Source organism: Nanorana parkeri, unplaced genomic scaffold (genome assembly GCF_000935625.1).
Source record: "Nanorana parkeri isolate BGI_ZX_2015 unplaced genomic scaffold, ASM93562v1 scaffold437, whole genome shotgun sequence".
NCBI classification, from domain to species: domain Eukaryota; kingdom Metazoa; phylum Chordata; class Amphibia; order Anura; family Dicroglossidae; genus Nanorana; species Nanorana parkeri.
The window spans coordinates 176,771-190,419 of NW_017306705.1; the positions used below are offsets into that span (position 1 = coordinate 176,771).

General features: G+C 41.9%; 1 protein-coding gene across 1 annotated transcript in view; it reads right to left on the bottom strand.

Annotated features, from left to right (window-relative positions):
- OLFML2A (olfactomedin like 2A) overlaps nt 1-13,649 on the bottom strand; it is a 139,907-nt gene that overhangs the window by 113,519 nt on the left and 12,739 nt on the right. Inside the window, exon 3 of the mRNA XM_018560176.1 lies at nt 13,358-13,621. Within this exon, the coding sequence (XP_018415678.1) occupies nt 13,358-13,621 (264 nt within the window). The remainder of the gene's footprint in view (nt 1-13,357; nt 13,622-13,649) is intronic.

The window sequence follows — 13,649 nt, forward strand, 5'->3', positions numbered from 1 at the left end:
CGAGCATGCCCCCCTCCCTCCACCATACTGGGCCACATGCCCTAGGCATTAGGACGGTCCTTTTCTGGGGGAGACCTCCTGGAAAAGCACCTTATCCCCATGCCGATGGGGACAAGGGCCTCTTCCCCACATCCCTTACCTGGTGGTTGTGGGGGTCTGTGGGCAGGGGGGCTCATCTGCATCTAGGTACCACCTTTCAAAAAGGGGGCACCCAGATGCCACCCCCTCCTCGTGGAGTAAGGGGTAGTTGTACCCCTACTCATCCACTAAAGGGTTAAAAAAATGTAAATAAACACACAACACACCTTTAATTGGAGTGGAGCATTAGCCAGCTGTAATGGTTCCCAAGGACGTAGCCATTCAGCGTCGCGGACTCGAGGAGAGGCTCCACCCCGGGCCGCCAACGTCACGCGGGACCGCCCCCCCCTCCGCGTCATGAGCCGCGACCTCGCATTCGTCTGGCGTTCCAGCAACCGATGCGGATGCCAGACGAGTGCCGGTCACCGCCGCTCCATAGCCACTACAGGGCTGCCTCTACAGGGTTGGAAGAGCCCTGTCAGACAAGTGCCACTCCGGGGATTGCCCTCACCAGTACCCTGCGCTAGCCCACCTCTAGACTGAAGCCCTAGCATCCTCTGGACAGCAAACAGCAAGTATTAACCCCTCTGGGCTGCTGCCCATTGGGATCTAATAGACTCTAATCTTGTGGCCTGGACTTTCTTATCCCTGCAATATACAAGTATAATACGATTCCCTCTAGCTTGACTCATGTGACTATGCATTGCCATTCGATTGTAACCTTTCACATGTACTCTACTGGTCACCTGTATATTTTGATTGTATAATGTTTTTATTATTTTCTCCTCCATTTTGTTAAATGTGACTATTGAAAAATGCTTCTCAATAAAAATGTATTACGTAAATAATACGATTCCCCACTGTTCCTATGTGAAGTTAACATATTGGCACACTGAAGGACTGTTCATATGTGAAGTTAACATATTGGCACACTGAAAGAGTATTCATATGTGAAGTTAACATATTGGTACCATATTAAGTCCGATCGTTAAGCTATAGTTACCTTCCAGGTGTAAGATGAACGCAACTTAGACTCTAGTGGTAAATACTAGCCTGCCTATAGGAACCCCGCTTTAATAATTTATAGGTACTTACCTGTCACACCAAAGGGAGAGTGTGACTAGTTACATTGCAAGATAGTACTATGATGTACTGAGGTGGTTTGGCAAATTAACCCTTGCCATCACGTACTCCTGGGCCTGAGCATGTGACTGTTAACGTGTCTCCGCAGCGGAGTTCCATCTTCCTTCTCCATAGGATATTACAGTAGCCTTCTATTGGGCATTTCAATTTTAAATAACCAGTAGCAGGCTTTGTTTATTTCTGCCCACTGCCCGATGTTAACATTGCATCGGGGAGTTTTTTTTTTTTTCTTTCAATTGTTGGCCGACGCTGGAACGACTTTGTGGGACTTTTTGCATGCAATATTTGAGATTTCAAAAACATATACAGTTAAGATCATAGTAGTTCAGCATAGACATAGTACACTTGAATGACTTATAAGAGCAATGGTATAATACTATACTATCCAAAAGGAAAGTCAAAAGGAAAAATACCAACTATAGCCATTGTAAGAACTATTGTAACAAACAACTCAACAACTTAATGCGGTTGTTGATACATAAAGTAAGATGAGAGACATTGCTTTACCATCACTAGCAGATGGACATGTAGTCGGGGTCAACCAGGAAAGGGCAGGACAATTCGGGTGTCAAGTGATACATATGTAGGGGTATTGAATTAGAGAAGGGGTGTACCCGTCATGGGGGCATGTTATCGGATCGCCAATCAGAGGAAGATCAAACATAATGAGGTTATAAAACATCTAGGATTACCCAGGGAGCCATCTAGCTTGGCCATGTTGTACCGTGAGAAACATTGGAAGGTTGACATATCATGGGAGCTGATCTGGGTATAGGGCCGTGGAAAGATATGGAGACCATGTATGAAAAAAACATCCTATGCGTCGTTCTTCATGGTGGGTATCTGATTTGTCTAGGAACATAAGTTTATGGAGAGTGGTCATTAAATCTTCTATGGTAGGGACAGTGGAGAGTACCCAATTAGTAAGGATGTTCACATTGGGAAAGGGAGGGGGTAGGGAGGGAGGACCCATGGGGTATATCGTGCAGCAGGCTGAAGGTGAGTGAGGGCGGAAGGTCCTGTGTCTTGCCTGATAGGGGGGTCATGTAGTTCACAACCTGTTGCCAAAGGTCACTTATCTTAGGGCATGACCAGATCAAATGTATGAGATCAGTGTGATGAATATTACATTCGGGACAATGTTGCAACTAGTCAGGTGACGGGGAGGCAAGGGTGAAATTAAATGCGTAGTAGGCACGGTGGAATAGTTTAAATTGGAGTTTGCGCCATGACTTACAGAGGACATGTTTCCTGATTTTTTGCCACCCACGTAAGATACAGGCATAAGTGTCTTCCAATGAATGACCTATCATGGTATGTCCATGGTTGTACAAACGAAGGTATGGAATGTTCAAACTGTTGGTGGAAGTCTCGAAAAGTAAGATACAGGTTGGATAGGGAGAGCATGGAGGACGGAGAAGTCAGTAATTGTTGAAATACCAGAGGGGAAGAATTTTGACGTGGTGGAGAATATCGGGTGTGTAGGAAGTGTAAAATCTGGGCATATTGTAGGAAATGAGTGGGAGGGATATGATATCTAGAGATTAATTCATTACATTTTAAGCCTTGATGCCTTGAGGTGTGAGCATGTCGTGCAATGTATTGATGCCCAGATTAGACCATCTCTTAAAGTTCAAAGAGTCGGCCCCTACGGGAAAGGCTGGGGAAGAGGTTATGGGCATCCATGGGGAAAAATAGTACCAGGCATATGCAATAGCTTTCTAACTTCCCTCCATGTTATTACAGTGTCTCTTATGAGGACGTGTGATTTCAACTGCAGAGGTAGGGATTGTGAGGGAGAGTGTAGGGTGCCCACTAGGGACCATGGGTGTGTCAATTGTTGTTCCAAGAGAGTATTGGAGAAGGAGGTATCAAGTATCCAATCTTTTATGTGCCTGAAAATGCTGGCTACATTTATACAGTCTGATATTCTGCAAATTCATACTTAAGTGTAGTTTGGGTCTCTGCATTTTCCAGCGGGCAATGCAAGGTTTCTTACCCTTCCATATGAAGTTAGAGAAAGTTGCATTTAGAAGTCGTGTATCTTTATGTTTGAAGGAGTATGGGCAGGGTTTGCAGAGGATGCAGAAGACGAGCAAACCAGGCGTATTAGATGGCATCTACCCGTCATAGATAAGGGAAGATGCTGCCATGAGGACAGTTCGTGTGTTATTTTATTGATAATGGGAGTAAAGTTTAGAGCATATAGTTCTGAGGTGAGGTGGAGGTATCTGAATCCCTAGATATGATAGGGAGCGCTGTCTGAGTTTGAGGTTGTGGGAAGTAATGACTAATAGTAAGACGGGGAAGGGTTATTTGACAGGATCATTATTTCACCTCTTGTCCAAATTTATTTTCAGGCCAGAGAAGGTGTGGTATAGTGATATGTGACATATCAATTTGGCGATCTGTGTCACTGGGTCAGAAAGAATCAACATTATGTTGTCGGCAAAAAGCATGGATTTGATCTTGGTCGACCCTTTTTTATATCCGGTGAACAAGTGAGGGGACGATAGGGAAAGGGATAGGGAGGTAGGATCCTGGCAGTAATGGGTCCTTACCCTTTTTGGGTAGGAGTCTGATGTAGGCTTCATTGAATGCAGAAGGGTAAAATGGTCTAAGAATGTGGCGGAACAGGCTCAGCAAATGTGGGGATCTTATGAAACTCGGAAGACAAACCATCAGGGCCTGGTGCTTTGGAGTGTAGGGCAAGTCGAATAACCACTCTTATTTCTGTGAGAGTAATCCGAGTTTAGGAGGAGTATATTGTCAGCAGACAGAGAGGGCAAGGACAGGGAGTCTAGAAATGGAGAACCGTCCCCAGTGGTAGTAGTATCCACACTAGAGGTTGCGATATTAGTTACAAAACAATTCAGAAATGGCGATAGGATCAGTGTGCATCTTGCCATGGCTGTCAGCCAATCTGAGGATGTCGGGACAGTCCCACGCACCCAAGTTAGCCATACATTTACCAGATTTGTCTCAGAAACCTAAAGAGTTCAAACCGTCTTGTGAGATCTGATTAGGCGATCATATTGGAGGAGCCAGTGGTCACATTGTTGCTTAGCCTGCATCCACAGTGTCCTGTCTGCGACAGAAAGTGATTGCTTATATTTAATGTAAGCATCCCTTGTTTCGGAGCAGGAAGCAACATAATGATGTGTGGATTTCTTTCGGGAGGGAACATAAGCCAGGATCCTACAGCGTAAGACAGCTTTAGCAGTTTCCCAAAACAACGTGGAGATGACAACTCCAAGATGTGTGGAGTTGTGGGTGATATATTCCGTCCACCAGAGCTTGAGTTCGGTCTGAAAGGATTTATCCTTGTACAGGTAGGTGGGGAATCTAGGCCTTGGGAAAATCATCCTCCCAAGGCCTGGGACATGTGGCCTGATATGGTGGAGGGAGGGGGGCGCTCGCTCATCCCCCCCCCCCCTTTACTGCACTGCCAGGCTGCTGCCCGAATTAAGAGTCTGGTATGGGATGGGTTTTTTTGGCATTGGGGCTCCCCCTTAAAATTCCTACCAGACCTAAAAGGTCTAGTATGAATTGCCGGGAAACCCCACGCATTTTTTTTGTTTGTTTGTGGTGTCAGAAATGAAAAAGAAACAAAGTTTAGTTTTGTTTCGGACGTTTAGTTATTTAATTTTTCAGGTTTCGGGTCTGAAAGTCAATTCGTTTTGGCATTCGGATTAATCCAAATTTCATTATTTTCGGATGAGTTAGGTGATCATTACCAACTAAATGGTAATGATCACTTTTCTGCAATGAATTATAGTTGGTAATGATCACTTAACTCATCCAAAAATAACGAAAATTCGGATTAATCCGAATGCTGAAACGAATTGACTTTCAGACCTGAAAAATGAAATAACTGAACGTCCGAAACAAAACTAAAATAATATTTTGGCAGCTTACATGTCTAATACAACATTCTGAGTTGTCAATAGAACAGCAATAAAGGAGTCACACTGTAAGAGAGAGAGGATTTTCCTACCTTCTGGAGAGATTTCTTCTCAATTCCTAATGTGACTACATCAGGAAGAGACATCCCCCTAATGGGACACAAATGGAAAAACATTGACAGGGGTTGTAACACTTCACTACCTTGTCCAAAACTTAAAAAATGCTTTGGCTTCAACAATACTTTAAGCCCAATTAAATTTCAGTTTAAATTATCTATAGTAAATACATTCCATATGTATTAAGGATAGAGAACGTGTGTGCAAAGTCTTACAGTTGTTTTTCTTCCCCTGCCAGCATGCTGCAGAGTTGGGAACTTTGCTCTCCACGGGGAAGCAGTGATCAGTTTGCAGAGTTCCAACACTGACCTCAATAAGCAGGGAGCATGTGCTTTACTGATTACAGAGACATAGGTCTAGCTCAGTAGGGGGGGATGTTGTACCTCAGGAGAGAGACCACTGCTTCCCCACAGAACACAAAGGTTTTACTCTGCTGCATACTGGTAGGGAACAGGATTTTCTACTCAAGCTGGAGCTGCTTTAGATGGAAAACAGGCTGTACGATATTAAACAGCTTTTGTTTTGATGCACCTAGAATTATTTACAGTAATTTGATCTGAATGTTCAATATGAGCTTTAAAGTGGATTGTGAATGATATTCATGTATCATTTTTGATGAAGCAGCTTAAGCGTTATTCAGCATGAAATGCTGAAAAGCGTAAGGTCGTGCTTCTTGTTTGGATTCCATTTTAATACAGTAATGATTTGTCATGGTTTCTTACCCTTCCTTGTCCAGTTGGCTGCAGTCCGTCTTGTGTGCAGTGTTTTGCAGTGCAGTCTGACACTGTTTGTTCCTCTTGGCACCCTCATATGACCAAACCCCGTAAACATCATCATTCTGCAACTAGTCGCAAAACTCCTGACAAATTCCTGCCTCAGAGTGATGCAACACCAGTTCACTATTTACCCATCAGCTTGTCCAATTAGTCTCTGTCCCTACATCTGTCCTATCTACCAAGCGCTCTGCTGTTGTTCCTGTTCTCCGTGTATGATGCTGGCTCTGGCTGAGTGATCTCCTGGTTCTTGACCCCCGGCTATTGTTTCTGCATTCATCCTGCTCAGTGTTTCCTGACCTGGTTCAGCTGACTACCAGCTTTGGCTTTTGAGGTCTGGCTTGGTACCATTTTATGTTTATATTTTTTGTTGCCATTTATGTTGTTGTTATCAATAAAACTACTTTTATTTTTTAAACCTGCACTTTAAGTTCCTGTCTGGTTTCTTGGTACCCTGACATGATTATATGCCAGAATATGATATAAGCAGCTTTTGTGCCATTATCCGCCATTGCCTTTGGACTTTTTGTAGTGGTTTGTCCACTAAACTATAGTATGTCTTTTTTTCAAATCTGCCAGGACTTTTACTTTAAAAAAAGGTATGTACACACACAAACCACAATAACCTCCAAAGAAAGATAGATTATAATAATTGTCTTTTCATCTTAAGGAAATACTGGACAGACTAGCGCTGTCTGGAAATTAAACATATTTAAAGAGAAATATAAATAATAAATATAGCCGGAACAAGTCAGAAAAAAACATGGGAAAACCTCCTTGGGATTGTTTTACACTCTACGGGAATTAAACAAGAGAAGCCAATGTTTAGACTTTTGGCTGGGTGTTCTGAGAGACAAAATAAGGGAAGCCGCAGGGAGTTTTCATAAAAACTAGAGACTCCTCAGTTGTATGGGATAAACTAGACCATCCCAAAGCACAGACATTTTCCCATGACTTCCTGCAATAGGGATAAAATTAGCTGATACAAATATACACTCATATAACTGCTTTTTCCAGAGACAACGCCTGAAGCTGTTATCAATTATTATTTTCCACAATGTATAAATATAAAAGATGATAGCAGATAAAACCATTCTATTTTTTCCATTTTACAGCACCTCCTCAAGTTTTATTACAGCAGTAATACAGAAGTTGTCTTTAATCAGTCTAGAGAACATATTCACCTTCTCCCTGGTGTTCGAGAGAAAATCCATACAGCAATCACAATTTGTAAAATATATAAGCTCCATCTTCATCATTGTACCTGGTCACTGTCAGATATGGACCTACATGTCTATGGCCACATCTAAAAAGGTAGTTCAAAAAGTGAAGTAAAAATATTACAATTTAATGGCCACCTTAATCCTTTTAAACTGCATATAGCCCTTTAGTCTCAGAAAACAATAATAATCATAGATGTTTTCTATACACTCAGATACTTAAAACTTAAATCAAGACCCTGTTAAGAAGAAAAAAATAAATCAGCAGAGACAGCATGTGAAAAAAAAGCATCTTTCTTTTAACCTATTCAGTGGCCGGTGAACTGCAATTTGCTCTCAAAGACCTCCCAGTTCTGATGCTACTCCTCACCTCCCGATGTGTAGAATAGCCTGACCCCTGCTTGCTAATGTTGTTGCTCCCGCCTACCTCTACATCACCACTGTGTCCTGCAGAGGTCAGTGGGGATGAGGAACCACTACGTTCAGTGGAGGGGACAAGCTATTTAGCATACCAGAAGTATTGCATAATATTAGCAGCCGGCGGCTCTCTCTCTCTCTCTCTCTCTCCTCACCACTTGGCCATCCTGAAGTGAAAGCGCTCCCTCCTCTGCCCCCCAGTGATCCAATCCTCTCTGTGCAGCACAAACGCTGATCACTCCACTGTTTGTAAACAACTAGGGACACATAGTACTATGTGTCCCCAGTACTATGTGTCCCCAGTTATGAATGAACAGGAATTGCTTTACATCACTTCTTGTTCATTCATGCATCTATGAATGGGTAGTAGCACTCACTATATTCATTTCTACTTATCAGCCAGGAAAAAGGAAACCATAACATATTATATTTGCTGAAACCCTGGAAGGATAGGGAGTCACTAATTGCAGAGATCACTTCAGTAACCCTGTAGACAACTCCATGGATTTCGCAAGTAAAAACTGCTGACACTTTGTAGAGTGTGCAAAAATAAGAGGCTTGAGACTTGTTGCTCTAAAATCTCTTCTTTTTCTAGGCCAAACAACTGTTATTAAGCATGGCACAGTCAAATAACCTGGGATTCAGATAAAATAAAAAAAACTACACAATTTGAGAAGCAAGAAGGGTAGTGGTCACAGGAAAGGTAAAAAAATTGATTTGGTAGTTATTGAGGAATCGAATAGTGATTGGTCAAGCTCCAATGTCCTTGTGACAAACTCTGCCTGGAGTTGGCTTTTCTGCAACTACTTTAGGAAACAATGTACTAAGGTTTGGCCCATGATAAATAGAGGACCTTAGACAGATTATGCTAAATAAGCATAACAGGAATTACTCAGTGAATGAGAAAGAATGATTAGCTATAAAGTAGGTGTTGAATTCCCTCCCATCCCTCTGGAGACTGTTCATGCACGTTTGAGACCAAAAAAATTGATTGGGCATTTCCTTACTTTAAGGTTAACAGCTTCACAGTAAAGCACTGTACAGGTTAAACATGGTAAATGCAGATACCCTCTCCTGAATACACTTACTCCTTTTATAGTGTGTTCCAACCATTGGGTTGAAACAAAGTTACAGAGATTGTTGGGGAAGGTCCTGGATGGAATTTTTCCCCAGGACATTGCTGTGTGACTTCTAGATACCATAACTCCAGGTGGGGTCTTCCTTGGCTGGCTGGCCAGTTTTAGGTGAGCTATAATCGGAGCTTAGAATACAACAAAAGGTTAGCAAATGTGCTGGTTAGTAAGAGTAATTGACATGGGTTAGATCTGACCAGTTTGAGAGTGAGGAAAACTGTGTCAGTGTAATTAGCAGACCAAGTAGCTAGTTTTTTTCAGTGTTTGGTTTTATGTTGGATGTTTCCTTCTACAACTGTAAATAGTGTAAAGCACTTAAATTAACTTAAGAATATCATATTTCTGAACTGCATTTATTTGTGCTGTGGGACTTATTCCAAGGAGCCTAAATCTCCCCTCTACGAAGTCCCAGTTTACAAAACCAGTATAATTTTCTAAGTAACTAAACCATCAGTTATGAGTAAAGTTTGCCCAGCTGAGTTACCCACTGGCTTTTTGTTAATTTATTTTCACAGTTTTTGCTGCCAGGGATTCCAAAACAAAAACTTACTACACTATATAATATGTAGACACGCCTGCAAATTGAGTTCAAGTCCATGGTAGCATGATTTGATCATTTTGGTGTGGAGGAACTCAAGTGGCCTGCAAAGAGCCATTAAGCCTTCTAAACACTTTTGAGATTAACTGGAATGCCAGTTGCAAGCAAGATTGTTTCACCCAATGCGATGTTCAACAAGCTCATAAATGTGTGATGATCAGGTGTCTACAAACTTTTTGTGTATAAGGACTGGCAGCTAATCCAACAAATACACCTATGACCAAAATAAAAAGTTATTGTGTTAAGGTGCACTGATTCTTTTAGTTTTAGAACACTGAAGGGAAAACTTTGTGATTATACCTTGAATAACTCAGGGGCTTGTTTCTTCATTTTCTCCATTTTCCATTCATTTTCACAAGGGTTGAGAGATGAGGGTGGTGCAGTACAGGAACACTTGCAGTCTGATCCTGAACTCACTGTCTCCACTGTATAATAATCTTCTACTTGCATGTTGCCATCTTTAATACGAGCACAAGCCTCTTTGCTCAAAGGTCTCATGATACATTTGCAGCGACAATCTGAGCCTTCTGAAATCATCCGTACATGGTCTGCATCTCCGAATACCTGAAATATGGATTTAATGGGGGGGGGGGGGGGGGAGAAAAAAAAAAAAAATCAGCACCAAACAGATGCCACAAGGCCGAGGGATGATGGATCTCTGTGTAGGACTGCCTTAGCTTACCTTCCTGTCTAAGGTATGTCGCAATAATCCTGAACTGGCAGCAATTCCAGTAATAATTATGTTAACTGTTCATACTATTAACACTACTTTACATAAATAAAACATAAATGGACTGTACATGTCCATTTGAAAAAAAAAATTAACGATTGATAATTCTTTGAGATTAACACATATAGCTGATTCATTATATTCATATATACCTTTATCAGGGCTCAAAATTTCCACTCGCCTGCTCGCATTTGGCGAGTAAAAATAAACTGAGGGAGAGTGGAAATTTGGGTCTCCAAGTACCGGTCCACGGTCCAACTCCGGCCCGCAAGCCGGTACTATGTGGCCCGCAGCCAGCTGACATATCAGGCACACGGTCGCAGACCGCGTACCTGACTTGTGGGAGCAGCTGCACGGTCTGCATCTGTGTCGAATTCAGACCGCTAGCAGCTCCTGTCAGCTCTGGCTTCCTTCGGCCGGAGCTCTGACAGTTCTGAGATCCGGCCGAAAGAAAGAATGTATGCGAGGAGAATCGATCCCTGGTTATCTGGGGGTGATTAGTGAGGGCTGCTGCAGACCTCACTAATCACCCCCAGATAACCAGGGATCGCTCCTGCTCACAGCCTCCTCCCAGCAAAGATGTGAACAGGTGAGGGGAGGGGTTGAGTGTATTATTATTGTGTGTGGGGGGTTAATAAGGGGGATTATATTATAAGCAGATAAAACCATTCTATTTTTTCCATTTTACAGCACCTCCTCAAGTTTTATTACAGCAGTAATACAGAAGTTGTCTTTAATCAGTCTAGAGAACATATTCACCTTCTCCCTGGTGTTCGAGAGAAAATCCATACAGCAATCACAATTTGTAAAATATATAAGCTCCATCTTCATCATTGTACCTGGTCACTGTCAGATATGGACCTACATGTCTATGGCCACATCTAAAAAGGTAGTTCAAAAAGTGAAGTAAAAATATTACAATTTAATGGCCACCTTAATCCTTTTAAACTGCATATAGCCCTTTAGTCTCAGAAAACAATAATAATCATAGATGTTTTCTATACACTCAGATACTTAAAACTTAAATCAAGACCCTGTTAAGAAGAAAAAAATAAATCAGCAGAGACAGCATGTGAAAAAAAAGCATCTTTCTTTTAACCTATTCAGTGGCCGGTGAACTGCAATTTGCTCTCAAAGACCTCCCAGTTCTGATGCTACTCCTCACCTCCCGATGTGTAGAATAGCCTGACCCCTGCTTGCTAATGTTGTTGCTCCCGCCTACCTCTACATCACCACTGTGTCCTGCAGAGGTCAGTGGGGATGAGGAACCACTACGTTCAGTGGAGGGGACAAGCTATTTAGCATACCAGAAGTATTGCATAATATTAGCAGCCGGCGGCTCTCTCTCTCTCTCTCTCTCTCCTCACCACTTGGCCATCCTGAAGTGAAAGCGCTCCCTCCTCTGCCCCCCAGTGATCCAATCCTCTCTGTGCAGCACAAACGCTGATCACTCCACTGTTTGTAAACAACTAGGGACACATAGTACTATGTGTCCCCAGTACTATGTGTCCCCAGTTATGAATGAACAGGAATTGCTTTACATCACTTCTTGTTCATTCATGCATCTATGAATGGGTAGTAGCACTCACTATATTCATTTCTACTTATCAGCCAGGAAAAAGGAAACCATAACATATTATATTTGCTGAAACCCTGGAAGGATAGGGAGTCACTAATTGCAGAGATCACTTCAGTAACCCTGTAGACAACTCCATGGATTTCGCAAGTAAAAACTGCTGACACTTTGTAGAGTGTGCAAAAATAAGAGGCTTGAGACTTGTTGCTCTAAAATCTCTTCTTTTTCTAGGCCAAACAACTGTTATTAAGCATGGCACAGTCAAATAACCTGGGATTCAGATAAAATAAAAAAAACTACACAATTTGAGAAGCAAGAAGGGTAGTGGTCACAGGAAAGGTAAAAAAATTGATTTGGTAGTTATTGAGGAATCGAATAGTGATTGGTCAAGCTCCAATGTCCTTGTGACAAACTCTGCCTGGAGTTGGCTTTTCTGCAACTACTTTAGGAAACAATGTACTAAGGTTTGGCCCATGATAAATAGAGGACCTTAGACAGATTATGCTAAATAAGCATAACAGGAATTACTCAGTGAATGAGAAAGAATGATTAGCTATAAAGTAGGTGTTGAATTCCCTCCCATCCCTCTGGAGACTGTTCATGCACGTTTGAGACCAAAAAAATTGATTGGGCATTTCCTTACTTTAAGGTTAACAGCTTCACAGTAAAGCACTGTACAGGTTAAACATGGTAAATGCAGATACCCTCTCCTGAATACACTTACTCCTTTTATAGTGTGTTCCAACCATTGGGTTGAAACAAAGTTACAGAGATTGTTGGGGAAGGTCCTGGATGGAATTTTTCCCCAGGACATTGCTGTGTGACTTCTAGATACCATAACTCCAGGTGGGGTCTTCCTTGGCTGGCTGGCCAGTTTTAGGTGAGCTATAATCGGAGCTTAGAATACAACAAAAGGTTAGCAAATGTGCTGGTTAGTAAGAGTAATTGACATGGGTTAGATCTGACCAGTTTGAGAGTGAGGAAAACTGTGTCAGTGTAATTAGCAGACCAAGTAGCTAGTTTTTTTCAGTGTTTGGTTTTATGTTGGATGTTTCCTTCTACAACTGTAAATAGTGTAAAGCACTTAAATTAACTTAAGAATATCATATTTCTGAACTGCATTTATTTGTGCTGTGGGACTTATTCCAAGGAGCCTAAATCTCCCCTCTACGAAGTCCCAGTTTACAAAACCAGTATAATTTTCTAAGTAACTAAACCATCAGTTATGAGTAAAGTTTGCCCAGCTGAGTTACCCACTGGCTTTTTGTTAATTTATTTTCACAGTTTTTGCTGCCAGGGATTCCAAAACAAAAACTTACTACACTATATAATATGTAGACACGCCTGCAAATTGAGTTCAAGTCCATGGTAGCATGATTTGATCATTTTGGTGTGGAGGAACTCAAGTGGCCTGCAAAGAGCCATTAAGCCTTCTAAACACTTTTGAGATTAACTGGAATGCCAGTTGCAAGCAAGATTGTTTCACCCAATGCGATGTTCAACAAGCTCATAAATGTGTGATGATCAGGTGTCTACAAACTTTTTGTGTATAAGGACTGGCAGCTAATCCAACAAATACACCTATGACCAAAATAAAAAGTTATTGTGTTAAGGTGCACTGATTCTTTTAGTTTTAGAACACTGAAGGGAAAACTTTGTGATTATACCTTGAATAACTCAGGGGCTTGTTTCTTCATTTTCTCCATTTTCCATTCATTTTCACAAGGGTTGAGAGATGAGGGTGGTGCAGTACAGGAACACTTGCAGTCTGATCCTGAACTCACTGTCTCCACTGTATAATAATCTTCTACTTGCATGTTGCCATCTTTAATACGAGCACAAGCCTCTTTGCTCAAAGGTCTCATGATACATTTGCAGCGACAATCTGAGCCTTCTGAAATCATCCGTACATGGTCTGCATCTCCGAATACCTGAAATATGGATTTAATGGGGGGGGGG